At 49.8% G+C, this 26,872-nt stretch overlaps 2 protein-coding genes across 6 annotated transcripts; one reads left to right on the plus strand and one right to left on the minus strand.

Annotated features, from left to right (window-relative positions):
* Positions 1–6,931: 6,931 nt before the first annotated feature.
* On the minus strand, positions 6,932–21,932 carry NDUFS6 (NADH:ubiquinone oxidoreductase subunit S6). The gene is made up of 4 exons (XM_055245817.2): positions 21,756–21,932; positions 20,928–20,981; positions 8,525–8,647; positions 6,932–7,132 (listed from the first exon to the last, which is right to left on the minus strand). The coding sequence occupies exons 1-4, from the start codon at positions 21,885–21,887 to the stop codon at positions 7,067–7,069; spliced, it is 375 nt and encodes a 124-aa protein (XP_055101792.1). The 5' UTR covers positions 21,888–21,932; the 3' UTR covers positions 6,932–7,066.
* MRPL36 (mitochondrial ribosomal protein L36) lies at positions 21,931–24,921 on the plus strand. 5 transcript variants are annotated; one of them, XM_055245813.2, is made up of 2 exons: positions 21,931–22,065; positions 24,374–24,921. In XM_055245813.2, the coding sequence occupies exon 2, from the start codon at positions 24,386–24,388 to the stop codon at positions 24,695–24,697; it is 312 nt and encodes a 103-aa protein (XP_055101788.1). In that variant the 5' UTR covers positions 21,931–22,065; positions 24,374–24,385; the 3' UTR covers positions 24,698–24,921. The 5 variants fall into 5 exon arrangements, with proteins under 5 accessions (XP_055101788.1, XP_055101787.1, XP_063475663.1 ...); XM_055245812.2 differs by having other exon boundaries at positions 21,971–22,950; XM_063619593.1 differs by having other exon boundaries at positions 21,983–22,042.
* Positions 24,922–26,872: the final 1,951 nt, after the last annotated feature.

Consider the following 26,872-nt stretch of genomic DNA (forward strand, 5'->3'; position numbering starts at 1 on the left):
AGTGAGCCGAGATGGCATCACTGCACTCCAGCCTGGGCAGCAAGAGTGAGACTCCGTCTCAAAAAAAAAAAAAAAAAAAAAATAGAAAAAGTAGATTAGAAAAACTATGTGCTGTGTACAAGAAACTCACTTCAAATATGAGGATATATGCAGGCTGAGGGGAAAAAGGTGGAAAATAACACATCGGGCAAGCATTAACCAAAGAAAGCAAGAGCTACTATCCAGGAATCAGACAGTGAAGGCTTCAGAGCAAAGAACATGACCAGGGATGGAAGGGGAGGCCACGGTGGTGTCGTGGGTCCCCTGGCATCAGTGCCAGCTCAGAACTAACATTTAGCAGTCATAGAAGAGTCTAATTATTCTCCTTTCCAGGTCACCATTACTCTGGAAAACAGTTAAAAGTACCTTAAACAAGTTAGTGGCTCCAGACTTCCAGTCCCCCTTCCTCAGCAGGCTCCAAGTCTGTGAACATCTGATACCTGCAAACTGGGAGTCTTGTTTGCATTCTAGTGAGAAGGGTTGAGACATGCACCCTGGTCTCCCACACTGGGGTAAGTACGGCCCACCAAAATTCATGTCTGCTCAGAACCTCAGAATGTGATGTTGTTTGGAAATCAGGTCTTTGTAGATTTAGTTAAGACGAGGTCATACTGGGTTAGGGAGGGCCCTAAATCCAATGACTGGTGTCTATTATAAAGCCATATGAAGACAGACACACACAGGAAGAAGGCCACATAAAGACAAACACAGAGAATAAAGCAATGGAGACACAAAGCAAAGAATGTCAAGGAAGGCCAAGGAATGCAAGGAAGGCCAAAGAACACCAAGGAAGGCCAAGGATGACTGAGGAAGGACGAGGGAGGCCAACAAAGGCCAAGGAATGCGAGAAAGACCAAAGAACGCTAAGGAAGGCCAAGGATGACTGAGGAAGGCCAAGGAAGGCCAACAAAGGCCAAGGACACCAAAGACGGCCAATGAAGGCCCCAAGGAGGGCCAAAGAATGGCCAAGGAAGGTCAAGGATGACTGAGGAAGGCCAAGGAAGGCCAAAGAACGCCAAGGAATACGAGGATGACTGAGGAAAGACAAGGAAGGCCAACAAAGGCCAAGGACACCAAGGACGGCCAATGAAGGCCGAGGAACGCCAAGGAGGGCCAAAGAATGGCCAAGGAAAGTCAAGGACAGCCAAAGATGGCCAAGGACAGCCCGGGAATGCCAAGGATGGTCAAAGAATGGCCAAGGACAGCCCAGGAGCATCAAGAAAAGCAAAGGACAGCCAAGGAAGGCCAAGGAATGTCAAGGACAGCCAAGGATGATGAAGGATGGCCAAGGAAATAAAAGGAAGGCAAAATAAGACCAAAGAACACCAAAGAAGGCCAAGGACGGCAAGGAACACCAAGAAAAGCAAAGAATGGCCAAGGAAAGCCAAGGAATGTTGAGGACAGCCAAGGAACGCCAAAGACGATGAAGGATGCCAGCATCCACCAGAAGCTGGAAGAGAGGCTGGAATGACCTTCCTGGAGCCTTCAGTAGGAGCAGGGCACTGTCAAAACCTTGGTCTCAGATTTTAGGTATCTGTGAGGGAGTGGATTTATTGTTTGAAGCCACCCAGTTTGCGCTAGTTTGTTAGGCAGCCCTAGGAGATCAGCACACACCTTCCAAATTTGTTTTATGCCTAGACTACCAGATGTGTAATAGCCACACCTCAGCCTTACTACAGGACTGGAGAAATGTATCTGATTTTCCATAAAACTAGGTGTTTGGTATGCACATACAAAGCAAGTAAAAAACCAAAACAATAGGCACTCCTCCCCCCATGTCTCTAGGACTAGTGGCGACCACCCCCCACCCTCAGGGCCAGGTAGATGAAGAAGCAGGGAGGGCTCAGGGAGCTTCATGTTCCACTGCAGGGTCCCCGCCAGGCCAGCCATGGGGGTCTGTCCTGAGCTGAAACACAGAGACTTCCTCAGAATGCATGGGCCACCTGTGGCTAAACTCCACCTGCAGGATTGAGAACACTTATGAGCCCCCACACTTCAAGTCAGCTCGGAGCAACAGCACCACGGGTCTATGTGGGATTGAGCAGTCAGCCAAACATTTATTTACAGCCCCAAAAGGATGGAGGGTGAGCAGCTGCGGTGAGGGCTCTCCCTCGGGGCCCCAGAGTCTCACTCCAGCTTCCTGGTCACCCCAGTCTCAGCAGGAAGGAGAAAGCAAGAGCTGGAATGTGGTTTCCATGGGAAACTTGTTTTAACTTCCTAACACTAACTCAGTTGGTAGTATTTGTAGGAGGACCATCTGGGACAAGATTCCGTAATATCTAAGTGAGCCATGCAGAGGGAATGTGTGGTGGTGAAACTGGCATGTGTAGGTAAAGGCAGGCTGAGTGGGGAAGAGAGGGGACCCTCGAGCTAGCACAGAAGCAGCCGCCTCCCCTGGCGCAGCCGACGCCCTATTTCCTGGGGGAACAAGAAGCACCATGGTTGAAACACCAGAGCTTGCCCGCTCTCTACCTCCAGGACCCAGGGTGAGAGCAGACGCTCTGCAGGAGGAGGCTGGGCTGCTGACTCAGCTGTTCCTCAGGGTGCTGCAGAAATCCAATCAGGGTAATTGGCTCTGAGAGTGGGCGGCTGCCCTGTGCATCCACCTTAGAGATTGCAGCCGGGACATATCGTTTCTGCGAACAGATCTAAGGACGGAGATTAGAATGACAAATTTTGGATGCTGTAATGTGAACATAGCTGCTCTAGGTTTTGTAAATAACAGAAGCTGAAACTGGTCTGCTTCATGAATAATATTGGATCTTTTCTTCTCTGAAATTCTCAATCCATTACATTGATAAGAATATTATTTCTCCATGTAAAATTTTGTATGGAAAACATATTTACTGTGACACATTTACTATAATAATCTCAAAGAGTACCGAAAGGGTAGTAAAAATCACCCAAATCTCATTCCCAGAATCACAGTCAGTGTTTTGGTGAACCTCTTTATACACGAATGCTCAAACAAGTTACAGCTACAGCAGCAACCAGTGGGCATTCTATAGAACTATTCTGTTACTTGCTTTCTTAATGCAACCATATGTAACGTACTTATTTCATGTCAATAAATATTGGTCCATATCATTATTTCCAATGGATTCATACTATCTCACTGAATTAAGCACAAGAAAAAGAAACCTATTTAATCAGGCCTGTATTTCTGTATCATTTGCCTACCATAAGTAGTCCTTTTATGACACCTTTGTATATAATTTTCACACTTGACCACCAACTCCTTAGGATAAATTTCCAATACTAAGATACTAAGACGCTCCCTCCACTTCTGGATGCACAACTGACCCCCAGCCCAGGCACCCAGAGCCACTCCTTACACTGTTTTGCCCACGGGGCCTGACATCAGCTCATCGTGGAAATGCAACACCTGCCTTTACGCACAACCACTGGCCTTTGTTTCCTCTTTCATAAACTATCTTTATGCCTTTTCCCATTTCCCTCAAAGGCAGCTGTCTTTTTAATATTGATTAATATAGGTTATGACCTATATTTTGCTATATGAGAAATTTTTTTAATTATTTTAGTTGTCAACAATTTCTCCAGTTTGTATGTGGCTTTTCTGTTTTGAAGAAAAAATAACTTCTAAAGTATTAGGAGGGAAACAGAATGATAAAATAATTCTGCCAAACAAAGGAGACACAGGAGCATGGAACAGCTGGGACAGATGGTGGCTTGAAACTGAAGCAGGCCAGCAATTACACTAGACAGAAATGGACTAAAATCTCAAGGTAAGAGACAAAGAATTTTAAACTAGGTAGCACATATTCAGCTATATTTTCATAGGAGATGCAACAGAAACAAAGTCTACATTAAGATGCAGGTGAAAGAACTCAACAAACACAGTAAGCAAAGGTAACCAGACCAAGCCAGCAGAGCCCAGTTAAATGCTGGCAGAACAGACTTGAAAGCAAGTTGTTAGAAAATTCCATTCAGTGAAAAGATAAAGCCATTTTAAGATGAAAGACACTATCAGCAGAGCCTCAAAGGTAGTTCTTTAAAGAGGCACAAAAGAAGGGCGCAAGAACTCTGGGAGGCGCCCTGGGAGCCCGCAGTCGGGGGGCTGGACAAGGGTCAGCCTGCACTGAAACCCGAAGAACTCACATTCTGAGCAGGCGCAATTCGTTTCTAGAAATGCATGTGGTGGGCCATGGAACAAGTCTCCACAGACTTCCCACAAATGAACTCATCTGAGGATGTTCTCAGAGCACAATACAAATCAGCATCAAAGTGGAAACCCCATACACTTTGTTTTAATAAACACACTTTTGTAAGATATTTAAAACTGAATGGTAATAAAAAAATAACCTACAAAATTAGGGGAAATGCAGCTGAAACAGAGATTAGAAAGAAATTTAGAGCATGAAATACACATGAAAAGAAGAAAAGCTGGGAACAAAATAATTAACCCACCTCAGAAAGTTATTAACAGAACAGTAAAATAAACAGCAAGAATGTAGAAATTGAAAATAACGAGCAGAAATTAAGTAGAAACCAAAAATACAACAGTGGATTGCCAAGCTGAAGGTCGCTTAGAAATACAAATGTTACTGACAACCTCTGGTGGGGCTGAGGAAAAAACAAAGGCGCATACGAACATTAGAAAAGAGGGTGTCACTGTGAACCCGAGACACTGACAAATCTTGGAAATACTTGAGCTGCATCTCCATGCCAGTAAAACTCTGAAAGTCTCGGCAAGAGAGTCCAAGTTTTAGAAAAAATACAATCTACAACACTGGCTCAAGAAGGCTGAATGTCCTGTAACTACTCAAGGAGACTCAATCTTAGATGCCCACTTACCCACAAGCCCAGGCCCAGAAGACTTTCCTGCGAGTTCCACCAGGCAAGAAACAGGAATCCCAATCCTACACCTTCTCTTCCAGAGAACAGAAAATGTGGGCAGTTTCCAACTCAAAGTGAGCACGGACCTGACACGAAGACCCAAGGAGGACAGTGTTTTAAGGGGAATTAAAAGCAAGCCTTGCCCCTACATTCAGGTCCACCTCGGAACGTGCAGGTCTGACTAACGTCACTCACCATGTCAACATGCGTAAAGAAAAGCAGCATGGTAGCCCAACAGATGAAGGACAAGCAAGTGGCACATGAGAGACGGTGGGGGTGCACCTGTAGCCCAGGGTGGAGCTCTGGGGCCTCGTCTCCACCAGTGGCTCCCCCAGGGGCTCCCCCAAGGGCTGGCCTGGCTCCTGGCTCTGAGTCCTCGCTCCTCCCTTCTCTCTCCCTTCCCCTGTGCCCACCCCTTCACCTCTCCCCATCCCTGGTTATTCTGCATCCACATTTTCAATTTCCTGGCCTGCTGCTGTTCCCTCTCTGGGCCCTCACGGGGACAGCTCACAGATGTTGCCACAGTTGTTTTGAATCCAGGTGGCATTAACGTACTGCATCACATCTGTCTTCATTTTGTTTTCACGCCACTCCAAGAGGGAGCTTCAGCCTCCTTCCACCTCCACCCAGCCAACCCAGAGACCTCCTGGATCCCTGCATCCCCTTCTTCCCTCTCCCCCTCCCAGACCTCCCAACTCAGCACCAAGGGCAACATGATCGGACCGTCCCTGCAGCCCGGAAGCATGGCCTCACACGCATGTCTGGGTAGCGTGCCACTGGAATGAACTGGTTCCCACTAGCAGCCGCTCCTGCCTCAGCCTCCCTCCCCACACCGAGGGCTGTGGTCATGTCTGCTGGGTAAGGCCTTCTCCTCAAGGTATTTTCCCCAGTGGGGTCCAGGATGATGACCTCTGAACTCTCCCACATCCAAGAATGTCCTCCTCTCAGGATGAGGAATTTAACTCTGGTTATACATGAAGATTGTGGACAATGTTTCACTCTTCCAGCCTCCAGCATCAAAGACAAAGAGCTGGATGCCTGATCGCTGATCACTTTTCCACTGTAATTTGTTTTCAACCATGAGCTTAAAAGGTTTTCTTTTCTCTAGACTCTAAAGTTCACAGCTTAATTCTTTTCTTAAACCAGAATATGCCTAGTTGTCTTTTCTCACCAATACTGCTAGGAACTTGGTGAGCCCTGTGATCTGTGAGTTTTTCTTTGGCTTGGGAAATGTGTTTCTGCTGTTTCTGCCTCACCTTCCCACTCGCCTTCCCTCTCACCTTCCTTCTCACCGTCCCACTCGCCTTCCCTCTCGCCTTCCCTCTCGCCTTCCCTCTCGCCTTCCCTCTCGCCTTCCCTCTCGCCTTCCCGCTCGCCTTCCCGCTCGCCTTCCCGCTCGCCTTCCCTCTCGCCTTCCCTCTGCTCTGGTATTTCCTCCTCTGGAATTCCCGTTACTCACAGGCCAGACTCCTGGATCATTCTAGCAAGACTCCTTTCTCTTCCCTCAAAATCTACTTTTATTTTTGTGTTACACTACATTATAATCCTTACTCTTTAAAAAACATAGACTGTCCTTAATGTGGCCAGCACGTGACTTTCAATACCTTCAAACCAGTGCTTAAATTCTTGGGTTTTAAGATCTGACATTTCTACATAGGGACTAGGACAGAGGGATAGACCAGCTCTGCCAGCCAGCAACAGGAGAGAGGCTGACCTTCCCATAGGACAAGCTGAGGCCTGGGCGCCCTCCTTCACTGTGCACCTCAAGAGCCACCTTGGCTCTCTGAAGCACAGTTGCATCTGCAAAACAAGAGGCACTTCTCCTTCTCCCTCCCTGCCCCCCGCCCATTCCTGCAGCCCACGTGGCCCCAAGGATAAGAGGAGACACACAGAAGCAGCCAGTAAGGCACGCAGCAGCCGGCAGGAGGCAGCTCAGGCTCACTGGAGCGGGCACGGCTTCCACTTGCATGTCTACCCACATCCATGTGGATGTTCACTTCCATAGCCCAGCCTATGAAAGAAACAAACTTACAAATTGTCAGCCTTGACAGCAACACCCTTTATTCAACACCAGGAATACCCTTCGCACAGAACCAGCGCGCTTCACGCGCTCAGCTTCCCCGTGGAAACGCTCCCAGGACGCTGCGGGACCCCGGGCGTGCCACACGCTCTAGTGGTGGTGCTGTCTGAACTGGAGCCCACAGTAACCGCACGTGCCAGTTTTTGTTTCTTTGTCCTGAAAAAATTCAAAAGGAATGATGTCGTATTTCCATATTCTACTTCAAATCTAGATATTAAGCACTGAAAATGTATGTGTAAAACTTGAAACAGACTGTCAGAAACACATAAAAATACACAGTTACTACTGAATTAAGAATGCAGACTGTCAATCTCGGTTCCAGCCTGACCAAAGCCCCTGGCCTCAGGCTCCCACCCTGGGTTACGCAGCCATCCCCTAGGACCCCCAGGGACATCACTGTCGGCCTGCAGCTCCATTCACTCCCCACACCTCAGCGGCCTGGAGCAGGCAGTGGGTGCTGCACAGGACCGTGAGGCATACCCAGGCTCGGCCCGCAGGGCTGGAGCCCAGGAGGGGACATGCTGGGTGCCCAGTCCCACTCTAGGCTGCTTAACCATTTATGCCTGTTACACTGTCCCCTTTTCAGGACAGGCAACAAGATAATGACAGCTTTTAATCAATGTCAGCTCTAACAAAGTTAAAGTCCCTCAACCAGGACTCTGCTTTACGGAGAACACCAAGCCCAGCAGCTGCCTGGGTCCCTGAGTGCTCCACAGTCGGCGGTCTCCCCCTCTCCCTGCACCCCAGGTCAGCAGCTGCCTGGGTCCCTGAGTGCTCTGCAGCAGCCTCCCTCCCACCCTGCACCCCAGTTCCACATCCCAGCTTCAGCCCATGGTCTCTTTCTCTGGTCCTGTGTTCTTTTTTTCTCAATGGTCCTGTATATGACACTCACCAACAGGCATAAAAGATTACATAGGGATTGTTACAAAATAAACCGTGTGCCCCCGAAGTCCTAACCCCGATGTGACTGTATTTGCAGATGGGGCCTTTAAAGAGGTGATGAAGGTGAACTGAGGTCACACAGGGGCCCTGAGCCAATCTGCCTGGTGCCCTTATAAGAAGAGGGGATGAGGAGTCTCCCACAGAGGGACGGCCCTGTGAAGACACAGGGAGGAGACCTCATCTGCAAGCTCGGAGCGAGGCCCCAGGAGGAACCAACAGAGCGGCACCACCGTCTTGGGCTGCAGCCTCCAGCGCTGTGGGAAATGTGTTTGTTGTTTTCAACCCCAGCCTGCGGTGCTGTGTGTGGCAGCCTGAGCTAAGATGATGACCAAACTGAGAAGGGCCCAGAGAGGAAAGACACCTGAGCGTTTGAGAAGAGACACGCCGCCCACCACTTCACAGTTGAAAGGGGGTTTTCGGACATGCACCTGTACGTAGGTCCCGTAGTGTGGCACTGTAGGGTGAATGTGCCAGCAGTGTGAACCCCGTAAGGGCTGCCTCGGGAGCAGGTAGAGAAGAGGGCAGAAAGAACAGGCATTGGCAGTGAAAGGGAGTATAAGGACAAGCAGGCCGCCCTAACGTGTGCGCGGGTGGTCGGCTACGCACCAAGTTTATATACACTTTTGGGTGGCCAAGAGCCCCCCCGCCGCCGTCGCACGCTATCACCCGAGTCTCCACCTCACTCACGGGCTGTTCTGCTATCAAATCAATGGCAAAGTTTTCATTCACCTGGAACAAGAAGAAAAACTTACGTAAACAAATACACAAACTTGCTAACTACATACAATTTAACCCACCACACACAAATTCATGCACCGTCAGCATGGATCTATGGTGCATGCTTCATTTAACTATTATCACTGTAGACCTTCATGACTCACAAATTAAATTCAGGGCCTACACACACATTTACTTTTCACTGGAATAAAGTTCCAAACTCGGAGAGGCGCTGCAAGAATCAGAGCAGCACAGAGGCTTTCCCTTCCGTCCCCGTGGACTCAGCAAACGCCGACACGTGCCCCATGGGCTCTGCCACGCCCTCTTCTCCCCACCACATCATTCTGTCCCACCTGAGGGCATTTGTATTGCTCGGGCCTGTCCCTCGCAGGCTCCCATGTGCGTTTCATAAGAACATTCTCTCACAGAACCTCCGTGCAGTTACCCACCTCAGTAAACATGATACTGATGGAATAGATGTATCTAAAATGCCAAAAATGCCACTAGCACTGCAATCCGTTACACCAACAATGTCCTTCCGGCTTTCCCCTTGGGCCACAGAGGTCCTGAATGCCGCTTAGGTCGTTCCTAAGTGTTTTCTCTTGTTTGCTGCTACCGTACACTGGGTCTCCTCATCCACTGTGTCTTCCACCTGGTCATTTATGACTCACAGCCATGTGCAGGAAAGACTCTGGTAACTTCACGTCCTGCTTGTGTGTTGATGCTTTCAGTTACAATCAAAACGGAATGAAAAAGCTGTCTCCATAATATCGCAATGGGGTGAAGGAGGACACAGGACTATGTGGGGATGCCAGGCAGTGGGTAAGTGGACAGAAGGCTTCCACTCATCCACGTGGGGAATACCAGGGGTCCGCCTACATATTCACTTATTTACATGAAATCCAAAGGAGAAAGCATTGAACAGTTACTACTGTGAGGTGGAAAGGAAGGAGGACGCGAGCACGATCGTTAGACTTTCTTCCAAGTTTTATAAATCTGATTCTGAGACTGTATTTTACATTTTTCAAAGTCACAAAACTAAACTTTTAAAGGAGACAAATGGACCTAAGGAATTCCCAAAAACTTTAAGAGAGAGTAACAGGAACATTTCTAACAGGACACACCTTAAGAATAAAACTGCTTCCAAAGCAAATGAAACTATTATTGAAAAATCAGGATTTTCAGTGTGGGGAAGGAAGGAGAGAGGTCAGCTCACGGGTTCAGCAGAAGTCTTGTAACCCTGAACTGAGTTTGGAAGGATCAGTGTGACTCATCCCATGTCTGATGTTCACACACACCCTTTCTTTTCTTTTTTTGAGACAGAGTCTCACTCTGTTGCCCAGGCTGGAATGCAGTGGCGCGATTTTGGCTCACTGCAACCTCCGCCTCCCAGGTTCAACCAATTCTCTGCCTCAGCCTCCCCAGTAGCTGGGATTACAGGCGCCCGCCACCACACCCAACTGATTTTTGTATTTTTAGTAGAGACGGGGTTTCACCATGTTGGTCAGGCTGGTCTCGAACTCCTGACCTTAGGTGATCCGTCTGCCTCGGCCTCTCAAAGTGCTGGGATTACAGGCGTGAGCCACTGTGCCCGGCCTACACACACCCTTTCTAGCTCCATCGCCAGGACCATGATTAACTCAGTGGCAATGAGGACCCCTGCTACCCACATGGGGCTCTCTAAACACCACTTCACACCGAAGGGAAGGGACTGGATTCTTTCAAAAATGACTGATTCTGGGTCCAGGACAGGAAATGTTATAGGATGAACTTCAGACACTGTATTGTGGCACAAGTCAGGGAAGCTTTTAAGGCAACTAAGATTGTGTCAAAAGAGGAGTCAACCCGGGAAATTTGCCGCATGGGATAATCTGGGATACAGAATATTGGAGGGACAAGGGGATTATAACTGCAAAATGCTGAAACACAAATTTTTACACTCATGATTTCATAAACATATTTTAAAAACTCATTAATTACCTTACTAGGTACTATGGTTTGAATGTGCTCCCCCAAGGTTCCTCTGTTGGAAACTGAATAGTCAATGCAACAGTGTTGAGAGACAGGGCGGGGCCTTCAGAGGTACTGAGGTCACAGGGTTCTGCCTCATGAGGGATTCTGGCTGCCCTCACAGGTGATGGGTGGACTCCTGGTAGAAGGAGTTCAGCCCCGTTCATGCACACTCTCCAGCCCTTCCGCCTTCCACCCTCACCAGACACAGCCCTCAACCTTGGATTTCCCAGCCTCCAGACTGTAAGAAATAAATCTCTGTTCCTTATAAATTATCCAGTCTCAGGTATTCTGTTATAGTAACACAAAACAAACAGAAACTACAGAATCAACCCATTAAAGACTGGTAAATAAAGGGAAAGAATCAAGTATTTCTTCTGATTTTCCTACAGAAACTTTACCTCAGCACCAAGGTTTCTTTTGATATAAGTATTCAACCTAATAAGATGGATAATATCATCATTTTACAACCTGTTATGAAATCACAGATGTAAGAGATAATGATCAAAGTCTCTTACTACAACCAGAACCAATTATATTATGTGCCTCCTGATGGAGTGACACATCCCCTATGTAGCAGTCTCACCAGGAACAAAACACTGACCCTCAATCTGACCAAGCCTTGAGATCCAACTAATTTCCAAAACATGCAGAGACGAGAGACACGTTCAACAACACTACAGTGATGCCGTCAGTAGACTCCAGCTGTGGGTGACTCTATGGAGGAAATGACCCAGGTTCTTTAACAAATAAAAGTTTCCAATGTGAAAAAGAGAGTGGGAGACCGATGGGAACCTACACATTAAAAGAGACATAAGAGACACCGACAGCTGCATGGAGGAACTTACTTGGGCTCGGAGTCACACTGTAACATTTTTAAAACCATGCATGATCAAGAATGTTTAACACCACTTAGATATTTAACTTAAAGAGATGATAATTTTTAAGGTGTGATAATTATATTATTGTCATGTTAATATATTTTGTTATTTTGGTTTTTTTTTTACTTCCCTGTAAAATCCAAATGTTAGTATCTTTTGAACAACTCAGGGGTTGGGGGAACCCCCAACGCAGTTGAAAATCTGCATATTACTTTTGACTCCCCCACAATTTACTCATAGCCTGATGCTGACCAGAATGTTTACCAATAACATAAACGGTCGATTAACATACATTTTGCATGTTACAAGTATTATATATTGGATTCTTATAATAAAGTAAGCTAGAGGAAGAAAATGCAATGAAGGAAATCATGAGGAAGAGAAAATGAACTGACTTTCCATTAAGTGGAAGCGGATCATCATGAAGGTCTTCACCCTCATCATCGTCGCACCGAGCAGGCTGAGGAGGGGAAGCGGGGGTTGGTCCTGCTGTCTCAGGGCGTGGCAGAGCCCATGGGGTACGTGGCAGAGGCGAAAGAGAAGCCACTGAAGTGGACTCACACAGTTCAAACCTATGTTGTTCAAGGGTCAACTTACACACGATAAATGTAGACTCAGTAACGTGATGCCAAAGATTCACGTCAACAGTACCAGGGGCTGGGGGGCTGGGGGAGAGGCAGAGCGGAGCTGGGCCAGACTGGCCCCTCTGACAATGATTAGCAGAGCTGGGCCAGACTGGCCCCTCTAACAATGATTTCGGTTGGTAATTGTTGAAACTGACTGCCTGGGTACATGGGAAAACGGAATCATTAGACTATTCCGTTTCACAGAATTTACGTTTTTTAAAAAGCAATTAAAACATCCTGGCTTAACAAATAATGTATTTGATGATGCTCACGACGGCAAATTTGGGAACCTGGAAAGGGGACATGCCTCGATTTCCTCTGACTCTGTAATGAGCCAGCCCCTTTCAGCTGCCCTTGGGAATAGTCAAGGAGAAAGTGCCAGGAAGACAAGGCACGAAGCACCGGGAAGCTATGGGAAGTAGAGCGCCGGCGTCTGTGCATGTAGAGGGAAGGAACTCAACTCTACACCCCCAGCGGGCCTCAAAGCCCAGGGACGTGGGTCTACCTGCGTGTCCCCTCCTGGAGGGCCAGCCCCGCCAAGCATGACACAACCCTCTGCCTCGGACGTTGCTCCTGGGGTTCCCCCGCTTAATGGCACAGCCTGAAACTTTGCGCTCCTTTTACAGCGTCCCCGCCCCAGAGTGGAAGCAGCAACAGGGCTCATCACAAAGTCACTCATTTCTGGAGGCCAGAGGCTCATTCAATGCCACACAGTCATAGAGAACACACACGCAGTGGGAGGCAGGGCACCACTCTCCCTCACAGATCCGTTTCGGAAAGGTTTATTTTTCAAGAGGTTCTGTCAGTTACAGATGACCATTGTGTAAAGCTTTTCCTTGAAGATCTATTTCCAGAAACACAGTAGGGCGTTAGTGGAAAATGAAGCCACATTAAAGCAGAGGCCTGAGCCGTGTGGCACCGCCCAGGTTGTTCCACACGCTCCTGCAACACAAGCCTCTGCTGCCGGCCCGGCGGCTCGCCTTGTCCCAGCGCCTTGCAGCGGGCTCTGGAGTGAGCGATGTTCTGCTCACCCCTGCTGCAGGCGAGGCAACTAACCATACAAATTAAGCCTTATGGTGTAAATAATATGGTGTCTGCCTAAGTGACAACGTGTCACAAAGGCCGCACTAACAAACTGCCAGGCCCCGATCACGGCAGTCAAAGAGACCGGCCACCTCCCTGCAGGGAGAGCTGCTGACGCCTCAACACCAGTGACTGACGCGGGATGCCCTCCCGTCATTTAGTGTGCGCAGCTCAAGGGCGACCCTGACCGCCCATCACCAGCAAACGTCTGGCTCCAGGAGCTCAGTGTAACCGCAGGAATACAAAGAACCAGCAGCGAACAAACCCAGCCACGACAAAGAGCCCCACTCCAGGTTCACACGGCCAAGCTCTGGCAGTGAACACACCCAGCCACAACACACAGCCCCACTCCGGGTTCAGACTCAAGGCTCCATTCTCACCCGCTTTCACCTGGGGAAAGGTGAGAAAAACTGAAGAGCGCTGCTGCACTTCACGAGGGAATCAAGGGAGAACCGTCACGGCAGCCCACACGCCATCTCTTGTTAAGCACATGGCACATCATACACAGTGAAGCGTCCAACCACTGTAAAATGAGTCCTTCGCCCATCACTAACGTAAAAAATAGGAAACACTCTTTCCATTGACCTCTTGATGATCAAATGATTGGGCATAAAAATATGTAGGTTTAAATCTTTAGGAGTGAAAGTCCTATTATGTCAAACTGAGATTACATCTATTAAAGATAAAACATAAAATATGTGATTCTGTGATATAGCATCAAAACCAATGCAAAAGGGAAATATCCACCAGCTGGACCATCGACGCTCTGTAGAATACCGACCCCATTCATGGACATTTAAAATAATGGTTTAAAATAAAGTAAAAGCTCAGTTCAATTATTTAGAATATCAGGCATTCTTAACATTAACGCCAATAATTATTTTAGCTAAACGTGTGTATATACGTCTATATAAGTATATAATTCTTAACTCACAGGCAAAACTGAAGTTTTCCTTCAAATTAATTTTTAAACTAAATAATTTCATAGAAAATGCTCTAAAAACCACAATTGAGCTGTCTGTACAACATGTTCAAACTTGCTTTGAGAATGTTGGAATCCAGTGACTAATTTTGCCAGTGCCTTAGAAGAGAAAGAACCACAAGACACAAAGACACAATAGAGAAGCAAAGAGGAAGCCGGGGAGCTGCACGAGGGAGGAAATAAAGCCCATCTCGCCGGCTCACCGACAAAGCCACCAGCATGTGAACCTGGGGCTCGCGAATTCGTAGTTCCAACTATTTTCCTCTGGTTCCTGGGATAAATAAACCTCACTTTATAATCATTATTTCTGACAGTCCAAGCCTTTCTAAAGGAAGCAAAGACCCATGGTTTTTATCCATCCAGAAGATTTCTTTTAAAATCCGATTGCCTTCACTCCACTATAAAGATGGCGTATTTGGGAGGGAAGCTCGGGGGGAGGAGCATGCAGAAGCAGAAAGCCACACAAAAGCTCTGGAGAGCAGCCATGGCGCACACCGCATCGCCCGCATCTCAAACACCCCCTAAAGGACGCCCAGGTTGCTTCAAGACAAGAGAGACTCAGGCAAACCTCCCCTCTTAAACCCTCTAAGGATGAACCTGAAAGCAAGCACAGACTCCGCCTCTGCCACCAACCAGATGACCTGCAAAGGCGGAGGGTGGAATTCCGAGGCCCCTCAATTCAATCTTCCTCTCACAGAGGACCTTCTCAGCCACCACTGTCTGGCTGGGGGCCTCACCCTGGCACCCATCCCCGACTCCCAGTCCTGTCTCCCACCTGGAGCTCCGACGGCACCACACGGGCACTTTCACAGCTTCCTCCTGGTGACGCCACCTCTTCCTCCTGCCCCCCAAGTCCTAGGAATAGTGGCTGCTTCCTGCAGCTACTGACCCCTGGGTACCTCAGCACTCCCTCTCAGCTCTCTGGCGTCCCTCCTGTGACCAGCAGCGTGTGTGTGCACGCCCGAGAGCCAGCATGGTTCGGGTGGTGCTGCGCTAGCCTCAAGAGACGGCTCAATGTGGACGAAAGACATCACAAGTCTCTTCCACTGCTGATCTGAGGAGTGCGCTTGTCCTGGGTGACAACACAAGTTACCACTACGGGTGTGTAGAGCCTCTGGAGGTGCCGCGTGGGCCCAGCCTCAGTCTCACTCGCTTCCCCACCCGAGTGTGCCCTGCCCTGCCGGCCTCTTGGGAGAAATAAGAATGAGCGACACCAGCCACAGAAGCCTCAGGGAGGAACCTCTGCTCGATTCCTGCGTGGGCCTGAAGCCACTTCCCTCTCAATTTTTTTTTAATTGTGGTAAAATACACATAACATAAAACTTGCCATCTTTACCATTTCTAAGGTCACCATGTATATTCACATTATTGTGCAACCATCACCACCACCCATCTGCAGAACCTTCCACCTTCCTAAACTAAAACCCCATTTCCATTCAACACTAACTCCAAATTCACCCCCCGCCTCCGGCAACCACCAACTACTTGCTACCTCTAAGAAGCGATTGTTCTGGTCCCCCGTATTAGAGGAATCACACAGTGTTCACACGGTACCTCTAAGAAGCGACTGTTCTGGTCCCTTGTGTTAGAGGAATCACACAGCGTTCACACAGTACCTCTAAGTGCCTCACACAGTACCTCACACAGGACCTCTCAGTACCTCACACAGTACCTCTAAGAAGCGACTGTTCTGGTCCCTCGTGTTAGAGGAATCACGCAGTCTGCTTCTGTGACTGGCTCACTTCACTGACTGCAACGTCCTCCAGGCTTATCCGTGTTGTGGGGCGTGTCAAGCGTTCTTCCTTAAGGCTGAATAAATATTCCACTGTCCATGGACAGATCACATTTTGCTTAACCGTTCAGCTGACAATGGACCCCCAAACTGCTTCCAGGTTTCTTTTTTTTTTTTTTTTTTTTTTTTTTTTTTGAGACGGAGTCTCGCTGTCGCCCAGGCTGGAGTGCAGTGGCGCAATCTCAGCTCACTGCAGGCTCCGCCCCCCGGGGTTCACGCCATTCTCCTGCCTCAGCCTCCCGAGTAGCTGGGACTATGGGCGCCCGCCACCGCGCCCGGCTAATTTTTTGTATTTTTAGTAGAGATGGGGTTTCACTGTGTTAGCCAGGATGGTCTTGATCTCCTGACCTCGTGATGCGCCCGCCTCGGCTTCCCAAAGTGCTGGGATTACAGGCATGAGCCACCGCACCTGGCCTCCAGGTTTTAGTTATAATGAATAATGCTGCTATGACACGACTGTACCCCAGACCCCGCTTTCAGTTCTTTTGGGCACACACTCAGAAGTGGAACCACTGGATTGGATGGAAGTCCTAGCTTCAACTTTTTGAGGAACCCACACGCTGTTTCCTTCACGCTGCGCCATTTACATTCCCAGCAGCAAGGCACAAAGTTTCAGTTGCTCCCCGGCGGCACCTGCACTTTCTGTTTGGAGGGTCTTGGTAGTTTTCCTCTCTGGTGAGCACTACTCAATTATTTCCATTAACAAAATCTACACACGCTCTTCTCAGAAGGATAAAACTTCACATTATCGCAACAAAACAGCACGCCAGGTAGACATTAGCACCGCGCGCAACTTCTCCTAATCTTGGTGGCACCACGCACCTTGAAGCCTGCTACTGAAGAACTGAGGGCCAGGCAGGTGAGGCCACAGGGTCACAACTGGACTCAACCCTGCCAGCCTAGGTGTCTAAGAAAACGTGCAGAATCTCACTCTGACCCAAATGCCCAGCTGTGGGCTGTGCGGGTCGGGGAGTGACTCCGCCCTGTCGAGTATCTGAAGAGAGAATCCATCCCACTGGCGGGCAGATGAAGGCACAAGCTGAAGCCCCCAGCTGTTCTGTGATCCTGACACACACAGGTGGAGAGGGGCGGCACAGAGTCGCGCTCAAGGGATCCCAGCCTCCTGATGTTCTGGGTTTGCTGCCTAATTCCTTCTTTTCAAAAACTAAAAGTAAAGACCTTGTGTATGGACGCTAACGTTTAACTTCAGTATTTTAAAAAAATCTAAAAATGAAGCCAGCCCTCATGGTGGTGGCAAAGGCAGCAGCAGAGTAAGGCGAACACACACTAGAGGCTTCCCTGGGACAAGCGCTGCTCCATGCCTTTCCTCATCTACACAGGCGCAATGCCCATGAGCCTAGGAGCTAAGTCAATGAAGCACACAGCCCTCGTAAGCCCATCGGCGCAGGAGGCTGAATCCGGATGCGGCCAGGCAGGGCAGCCTCAGCTTCTAACCAAAAAAGCAAATGATGTCGCCAAGTACCTGGCTACCAGGCTGTTGTTATTGCTATTATTATTACCACACCTCACTGCAGACCTCCCCGAATCATCCCTTCTATTAGGGGACAAGTCATATCTGCTTTTAATTTTACTTGTACGACTATAAAGCAATGAAAATATTTCCATCAACAGTAGAGAAATACTTGGTCACTTCCAAGCACATTCCAGCCCCCACCTGACTCACGTGGCCCCAGAGTGCCACCTGCTCCAGGACCATGTGAGGCCTGACTTCTGGCTGGGGGTGGCTGGCACATTCTTTAGCACATGAGGAGTCTCCTCACAGGAAGGCCTGTCACAGGCCCAGGGGCCATGGATTCCTTTGCAGGTGCCCCCGGTCAAAGCTAGGCAGGAGCCACACAGAGATACTTTCCACGTTTTTTCTGCAAAGACCAGCTCAATTATCTAGCTTCCTGCTATGCTTGTTCTACAGGTGAAGTTCAGATTCAGTTTATTTTTTTCCTTTTTTTTTCTTGGAGATAGGGTCTTGCTCTGTTTCCAGGCTGGAGTACAGTGGCATGATCTCAGCTCCCTGCAGCCTCAACCTCCCAGACTCAATGGCCCTCCCACCTCAGCCTCCCACGTAGCTCAAGCTACAGGCATGTGCAACTATGCTGGGCTCATTTTTATATTTTTTGTAGACACAGGGTTTCACCATGTTGCCTAGGCTGGTCTTGAACGCCTGGGCTCAAGTGATCAGCCCACCTTGGCCTCCCGAAGTGTTGGGATGACAGGCATAAGCCTACTGTGCCTGGCCCAGTTTATTTCTTAAAGTATTACTTGACAAAACTAGAGGACAGTACGATCAGGGGCTGCCAGGGGTTGGGAAGAGGGAGGGATGAACAGGCAGAGCACAGAGGATTTTTAGGGCAGTGAACTCGGTACAACACTGTCACGGTGAATACATGTCATTACACATTTAACCAAACCCTAGAACATACAACATTAAGAGTGAACCTGTGGACTTGAGTTAGTCATAATGTATGAGTATCAGCTCATCAACTGTGACACAGGCAGCACACTAATAAGAGATGGAAGTAAACAGCAGAAACTGAGCGGGGGGGCTGTGAAAACTCTACTTTCTTCAGTTTTTCTATAAATCTAAAAGTGTTCCAAAAAATTAAGTCTCTCAGAAGCCAAACTACTACTACTAAAAATAGTACTAAACACCAAATTTGTGTTGAAAGAAGGAAAGCTTGGGCAGGATGCCCACTCATCATATTATAAACATGCCCTGAACCTCCAAGGTGTGAGGCCAAGACGTGCCCTGGACACTTGGGATGCTGAATGGGGGAAGGCACTGGAGGCTGGGCCGGCTGGAGCACGGAGGTCGCAACCAGGACGCCCTGGGTGAGCTGCCGGTCACAGACACGACTATCACACTCTCCCGTACCCACCCTCACTGGCTTCGCCAATCCTGATTCTGTTTGGTTTCCTAAGTTGTTTCCCACTACCCTGTGCTACACCAACCAGAAACCAGAAGCTACACAAAGAATGTTCAGCAGAGAGGCATTTGCGACAGGGACCCGCATACTTGCTTCGTCACTGCAAGAGCTGAGATAGGGAGCTGGGCTAGGGGCCAGATTGCATGAATGAGCCCAAGGGCTCCAGGACCAACCCGCTCCAGAACTGCTCAATCTGGGGCTCCTATCTTGTCCCCACAACCCTGCCATAACACCCACAAAGCAAGGATGTAGAATCCAGCTACTACCTCAGTAACAACCACCCATCGATGCCCAGGAAACCTCCTTCCCCACGGTCACTGCCAAAAGAAACCAAAGGACCTGCAAACCCTCCCCACATCCATCAGTTTCTCCCCTTCTCCACGGTCACCACCAAAAGAAACCATACCGCATCCACACTAGGAGAAACCTCCCCTTCTCCACAATCACTGCCAAAAGAAACCAAAGGGCCTGCAAATCCTCTCAGCGTCCATTGGTTTCCACCTTCCAAATGTCAAGTTCATATACCTAACAAGAATGCCCAGGACAGCCTGCACACGGAAGCAATGTCCCATTCACAATGCCGTGAGCTCCTTTGTGTGAATCACTGGGATACAGTAATGGAGAATGTGGCACATGGAACAGACGCTTCTACTGGGAATACACTAACAATTCAAACAACGAACAGAAAAGGCTTTCTGAGGATGGAGAGAAAGAGTACTTACCCTTACTCGACAACTGACAGGGTGGTACCACTGGTGACTTATGATTCGACTAAAAATATTCACATGGTTCCATTTCACAAATGAGAAAACCGAACCCATGCTGTGATTCAACCTCACAATTTTTAGACTGCAAGTCCACATGGCTTCTACTCCGAGAGGCAAACTCACCAGACACAAGCCCCTCTCCACCACCATGATCCTGGTAGATATCACTAATCAATCATGGCACACTCTTTCACTGAATGTGGATCAGGCCTCAGGATCTTTCTCAACCCAACACTCAAGCGGCATTGCCAAATAATCAACCACTATAAAACAAACTTTTCTGACACCCACCCATCAAAACACACAATAGTGAACCAGCTGAATTTTGAGAATGTGAATTTATAGTCAATTCATGATCATGTGAGCTTTTCTGGAATGCCCTGTAGCTCTGGAATAGAAGTACAAAAACTACACACTGGGAATGGATAACGTAACCAAGATTGAAGGAGAAGGGAAAATACATGATTTAGGGATAGCTACGGTGTTAACAAGAAGAATCACCAGGCTAACCAAAGTGGGAAAAAGAATGAATAAGGTGGCCGTGAAGGACGCTTCACAGCATCCTTCAGGGAGCAAATTCAGGAAACATAGAGGCATGCCTGATCTACTTAAGAATTCAGGAGCTCCTAGACATGAATGACAGAGAAGAGTCAGGTAAAAAAAAAAAAAATAGGCTGATTTAGGCAGAAGGATTCTAATTTCAACATTCTTTCTCCAGTGGTCACTCACAAGCATCTGAACTGATCTTCCCTTACAATGTAGAGAGCTAATAGACCCACTAAGGGAAGAAAAACTCATGTGCCATTTTCAGCTTGTCAGTCTAAGTCCCTGTAAAAAATTCATACTAATTTATTTGGTGAAAACTATAAAAAACACACCTCCAGGTGGTTAAAAGAGTAATTTTTTAAAGTTGATATGATTTACTTAAATCTGAGTCTCAGGAGAATAAGGGACAAGAATTTAAAAAAAGATCACTTCCATTTATATGTAAACCAGAACCACGGCTACAATGTTATGTATTTCAGGGGGAAACAAGTCAGAAATAGACACAATTAATATTATAAGAAAGGCAGAACCCCATCCAGAACTGTTAGGGTGCTTGCAATATGGGAAAAATTTATTTAAATCTTATATATTAATTTTTATTTCTTGTTGATTACATAAAAGTTTTAGGAAAGCTTACCTCTCTTCACTAGATTTTTTACTCACCTCTTTCTGACGACCTACAAACCGAATTCTCCTGTAGTCTTTATCATCATAAACCTGGAAAAAAACAAAAAGGCCATGTGTGACTTTTATGGCCTAATTCTGAAAGTCACTTCATATCAATCATAAATAGTACAGGAAAGTGTTTTTCTTAACTTTTAGGCCATTGATGAAAAGTCAAACAAGTGCACAGTACTCGGTGTAATCAGGGTCATTTTTAGCGAGATACCTGGGATGAAAACGGGTGATCACCTGGATCAGAGAGCAGCACAGAGACATAGCCTAGGAAGGTGGAGCTAAGGAGGAGAGACAAATCCTGACCGAGGAGAACCGCCCCCAACCTTCTTTGGCATATGGCCTGAGAGCTTTAATATCCCCCCCCTTAAATCTACTAGGGCACATTCCAGTATACACAGTTACCTTTGTTCTTCATTTTGGCTTAGGGCTTTTTTGTGCCTTGGACTACAACCGCCTTCTCAGGTTACTAAAATTTATTATTGAATATTACACAAATTTTAAACGTTCTGACCCAAAGAATCGGCGGCCGATCTCGCCTATGGGCAGCCAGTCCACAGCAAGTGCTGCCCGCTGGGGAGACTTCCCGTTCCAGAGCCCGCAGGCCCTGGAAGGACGAGACCCACCGCTACAGGCTGCCGCCACCGTCCCGACTCGCGGGCGTCCTCCCCGGCGCGTGAGCGACAGAAGCTCAACCTTACCACGACCTGCGCTACCGGCGCAGAACTAGGGCCGCGAATGCCCGGCGAGCCCACCGCCACCAGCCGCCCGAGGTGCGGCCGGAGGAAGGGGCATCCTGTACCCAGCGGCCGTTACCTGGCCAGTGTGCGTGACCTTCTCCCCGGTCGGCGAGACCCGCACCCCGAAACACCTGGCGCCCAGGGGCAGGCTCCGCGCCGCCTCGCCGCACCGGTTCAGCAGCCGGCAGAAGGTCATCGCCGCCGCCATTTTGAGCCGCTGGCCTTTGACCCGGCGCAACGTCCCGCTTAGCGCCAACGCATGCGCGCGGCTTCTGGCGGCTCCAAATCCCCGGGTTTTATTTCGCCCTGGGGAGAGCGCGCGGGTGGGGGCAGAGCGTGCGTCGGCGCTGCTGTCTGATTCAGGTGATCACCCGTTTTCATCCCAGGTATCTCGCTAAAAATGCCCCTGATTACACCGAGTACTGTGCACCTGTTTGACTTTTCATCAATGGCCTAAAAGTCAAGCTGCCCCGTTGCGCCGGCAGGTGCAGCCTCACGCAGTTGCAGCCGCAGGCTAGAGCTAGGGCCCTGATGAGGCAGGCAATGGTGTGCGAAATCTTCAGCGCTTAGGAGTACCCAGTGGTTCTTATTTAGCGGACAGGCAGGGGAGGATGTAAACTGAAGATACATTGTTTATATTCTTATGATAACCGATAATCATGAGACGTTTAAATATCAAAATTATTGGGTGAAGGAGTCAACTGCTTAGCAGAAGAGACTGGAAGTGCATGCTCCTCGTTGAAGGCAAGCGTTCCTGTGTGTGGTTATGGGGAGCCGCGGAGGAAACGTATATTTGGGGGATTTCTGCAACAGAGCCTAGTACACCAATTGATTTTACAGCATGCAAATACAGCCTCTAAAAAGGCCCATTTTGCTTAGAGCTGACTTGGGTATAAATCCCAGCTTAACGCTCCAGCATCCAGCTTTTATTTTGCTGTGGTCAGAGCCTGAGGACCAGGTGACTCCAAGAACAAAACACTGGGGATGGATGAGTGGTGGGGGACATGATGAAGAGGGGGAAAGGCATGAGAAACAAGAATGCACGTGAAAACCTCCTGAAAACGGAAAGACGTCCCAGCAAACGTGGTGGTCAGAGGCAGATTTGTCCTGGAGCTGATAAACTCCAGCGGCCCACCCGGTGTTCACCGGGTCAGGTGGAAAAAGTGGGCGCTGCGATGAAGCGTTGGGGCCTGCAGGGAGCGCGGGGTGGACGCAGCCACGTCTGCAACTCACCTGGACACACAGAAAAAGGAAGGCGGATGGAGTTACAGGTAGATACCTGAAAAGGCAGGGATAAGCGAGCTAAGTGTAGTATCTAGGTGGCAAGTATATGGGTGTTCACCGTACAATTCTTCCCCTTTTTCTCTATGTCTGAAGTTTTTCATAATGTTGGGGAAAACAACCGTAACCAGTTGAAACTACTGCCCGTCTCTACTCGTTTCCCGGAGCCTGTTTACATTTCTCCTGTCCACTTAAAAACATGTCCTCTTTCTCAGTTTGTTTTGACATTGGTATTTGCCAGTTTTTTCTAAGGTCTGATTGGTTGTAATTTCTTTTTCGTTGCGGATATCCATTTTCGTTCCTGTTTTTTGCATTTTTTTCCTCGAGAGCGCTCCAGTCAAACAGCGCTGCGGCCCCGGTGGCCCGCAGGGAGTGCGCAGTCGGGGAGTGATACGTCGCACTCCAGCGCCTGCGCACTCGCGGCTGCGTCTCTGCGCCCCGCATTAGACGTGAGCACGCCACGTGACCCTCCCGCCGCCATCTTCCTTCCTGGCAGCAGCGTCCGCGTGCCAGTGCGCAGAGGCAGGGGCAGGCGCGGGGTGAGGGCGCCGTCTTCTCAGGTCAGAGGTCCCGGGTGTCCTGAGAGTTGGGGCTGCGAGAGGGTGGGGCCGGCCACCTTGGGACCCTCGGGCATGTCTCCCCGAGTGGGCTGCGGTCAGAGGAGCGTGGGCCGGGGCCTGGCGGTCTCGGAGGGCCAGGGTCGGGGGTGCTGGTCCGATCGTGGGCGCCCGACCTGGCCGACAGGAGGGGGTGTCCAGCGACCCCGGGGCGGGAGACCCGGCGACCCCCGAACGCGACCCCACAACCCTCGCGCAGGGTCGGCTCCGGTGTCGCGGTGTCCTCCGGGCCCTGCAGACCCAGGTCTTCCCAGCCGGGGTCGCTGAGCCCTAAGGGCCGGGGCGCGTGGGGGAAGCAGAGGCGGGCGACTGGGCTGCCAGAGTTCCGTGCCCTTCCCGAGCGGGGGCCGGTGGGTCCCCGTCTCGGGGGTTTGTCCCGAAACTGGCCGGAGGGAGGGCCCTTGGGTCTGGGGATAGTTGGAGGGAGGAGCTTATCAGTTGAACCGCCCTTGACCCGGTGTGACTGTTTGGAAAGGGATGCGGCCTAAGTTTAAGCTCCCTCCCAGCCAAGTGAGCCGCTCCTCAACATCGCGGGGCTTTGCACACTCACCTACACTTGCAGCAGGCGGGAAAGGGAAGGAAGCCACCGTCCACTGCCCCTTATTCTCCTGGCACATTTGGCTGATTAAGGCAGTGTTAAAGTTCAGGTCGAGGCCGCAGCTGGTATGGGAACACCCCCTGACCCCGAGGTCCCTGCCTTCCCAAGCCTCAGTGAAACAGAGAAAAGGAAGCCGTAAAGAGCAGGTGGAAACGCAGGAGAAGCTAGAACACCTTTTTTTTTTTCTCTCTCCCATAGATTCACCACAACATGGCAAATCTTTTTATAAGGAAAATGGTGAACCCTCTGCTGTATCTCAGTCGTCACACAGTGAAGCCTCGAGCCCTCTCCACATTTCTGTTTGGATCCCTTCGAGGTGCAGCTCCCGTGGCTGTGGAACCCAGGGCAGAAGTACGCTCACTTCTCTCACCCGGCCTCCTGCCCCACCTGCTGCCCGCGCTGGGGTTCAAAAACAAGCGTGTCCTTAAGAAGCGCTGCAAGGACTGTTACCTGGTGAAGAGGCGGGGTCGGTGGTACGTCTATTGTAAAACCCATCCGAGGCACAAGCAGAGACAGATGTAGACCCTTTCCCTCCAGAGTCACGCACATACTCGTCATCGCGTCACTTGGGAGAATGGTTGTATCTTACGGAAGGAATTATCACATCAAGGAGTCAGGGGAAAGTGACTGGAAGCAAACGCCCTAAAAGTTACCCATCACGTTTCAGTGTAAATGAGTAACTATAGAAGACGTTGCATTATCTTATTTCCAAAACGTTCCAATTAAAAAACATTTTCCTATTAAAACAGACCTTCTGAATAGCTTAGTTCATTCATCCTCTCTGAACTCTGGCTGCAGGTAGGGATTGGATGGTGCTGGGTGAGGCTGGGCAGGACTTCTCTATGTCTCCATGAGACTGCTTAGAGCCTCTTGGAAGAAATGGTCAGTGTTTTGGTCACCTGTTGCTGTACAAGCCAAGGCTTGGTGGCTCAAATCAGCCATTTTACATTGCTCACGATTTTGTGAGGCATTTGGGATGGGCTCAGCTGAGCAGTTTGTCTGATCTGTGTGGCATTAACTGCAGGACCCACTTCCAAGATGGCACCGGCTCTCCTGTCTGGGGTCTCAGTGCTCCTCAGGCTGCACGTAGCACCTCCTCAGGCAGGGCCCACGGCGTGGCTTGTGCTGCCCCAGAGTAAGCTTCCCGAGAGTGTCCCGAGAGACCCAAGCGGACGCTACGAGGCTTCTATGACCCAGCCTCAGAAATCCCAGCGTGTCATTTCTGCCGCACTCCTTCAGTTCAAGTCCCTAGGGTGAGCCCAGATTCAGGGGGAGGCGAGGAGCTCCCCTTGCTAGAGGATGGCCACACCTACAACTGGTAAGGACTTGGAGGGATGGAGTGGACTGGTCCTGCCCTGGTCACTGGGATTCAGAGTTGAGTGAGCCCCGTGCCTTGGGGGAGCGCTGTCGTCAACATGAATTTGGGGGTGGGGAGCACAGTCCAACCCAGAGCAGATGCTGAGATGTGGGGACAGCCTTCTCATGGCTCCTTTCCTCCTGGCCAGGGACACCTCCCCTTCTCCCAGAAAGGAGTTTCGTGAGACAGGAGACCATGCAAGAAGCCTAGCCCTCGGGGAGCGCCCTCCCACCCAGATCAGCAGCAGGGGCGCAGCAAGGTCACCCAGAAAGGACTGGTGGGGCGGCAGAGGGGGCACCATGGCCACATCAGGGCCAAAGCTCCTCCCCAGCACCCACATCACTTCTTCAGGGGGAGCAGACGCTGGTGTGGGTTGCTGTGAACTCTGTGCTGTGCCCATTCACCCTCATGAAGGGCCTCTGCAAGCAGCTTGACGTGGGCAGTGCAGCCCACAGGTGTCTGGCCAGTTGAAGAAGGTGGAGGGCATTATTACCTGAAAGAAAAGGGAACCAGCTCTGCGAAGAGCCTGCTTCTTTGTGTAGTGAAAGGGAAGCCTCTCTTGAGCTGTTCTTAAGTGAGGAGTTGATGCACTAGAGTGTGTGTCACGGGGGCCAGACCCCACTAGGAGACCTGTTACGCACTGGGACTGAGAATAGTTCAGCAACAGAGGACTTTCCTCAAGCGTGTGTGTGTGCGTGCATGTGTGTATGTGGCACGTGTGTGTGCATGCATGAGTGTGTCCACATATATACACGTGTCTGCATACACCACCTGAACAGTCAGTGCGGGAGGGTGTGTTGAGTCAGTGGAGCCGCTGTAGTGACCCTCAGTGGACTGCGACCTTCAGCCAGTGTGTGCTCTCCATGTCTCTGATCTCCCACGGGGTGGGTGATGTGGTTTTGAGAACCACAGGGTCCTGACAGCCCCCAGCATGGCTTGCTGATGCTTCCCGAGCCTGGGCCCTGAGGTGAGAAGAGGTGCTGCTGCCCTCACCCTTCCTGCACAGGAGCATGTGAAGCAGGCTGGTGAGTGCTATGTGTGAGGCGTGCCAGGCCCTCCGAGGCAGAGGTCCAGGATGCTCCCCTGCAGGGGATGACGGCCAAGCTGAAACTTTTGGTTGCAGGGGAGGCAACCCGAGGAGGGGCCTGAGGCTGGTCATGGGCAGGGGACATCCAAGCCATCCTGCGTGGATGAAAACTGGATGTGTTTCTGCAGTACGCGGGGTTCTGGGGGGAGACGTGACCACCGGCTGCATGCCTGCAGTTGGGTGTGATGTGCTTACGTGCCATGCAGATGTGGGCACACAATCGTGGCCTCTTGGCGATTGCACAGACACATCC

This window comes from Symphalangus syndactylus, chromosome 16 (assembly GCF_028878055.3).
Source record: "Symphalangus syndactylus isolate Jambi chromosome 16, NHGRI_mSymSyn1-v2.1_pri, whole genome shotgun sequence".
NCBI classification, from domain to species: domain Eukaryota; kingdom Metazoa; phylum Chordata; class Mammalia; order Primates; family Hylobatidae; genus Symphalangus; species Symphalangus syndactylus.

Bases quoted from the DNA above. Each gene is read 5' to 3' on its own strand.
- NDUFS6 (XM_055245817.2), bottom strand. From the start codon at position 21,887: ATGGCGGCGGCGATGACCTTCTGCCGGCTGCTGAACCGGTGCGGCGAG. The intron at 20,982-21,755 runs GTAACGGCCGCT...GTTTTTTTCCAG, and splicing joins AGGTCACGCACACTGGCCAG to GTTTATGATGATAAAGACTA. The intron at 7,133-8,524 runs GTGCGTAGCCGA...GAATTTTTTCAG, and splicing joins CAAAAGTGTATATAAACTTG to GACAAAGAAACAAAAACTGG.
- MRPL36 (XM_055245812.2), top strand. From the start codon at position 22,684: ATGATGAAGAGGGGGAAAGGCATGAGAAACAAGAATGCACGTGAAAAC. The intron at 22,951-24,373 runs GTAGATACCTGA...TCTCTCCCATAG, and splicing joins GAAGGCGGATGGAGTTACAG to ATTCACCACAACATGGCAAA.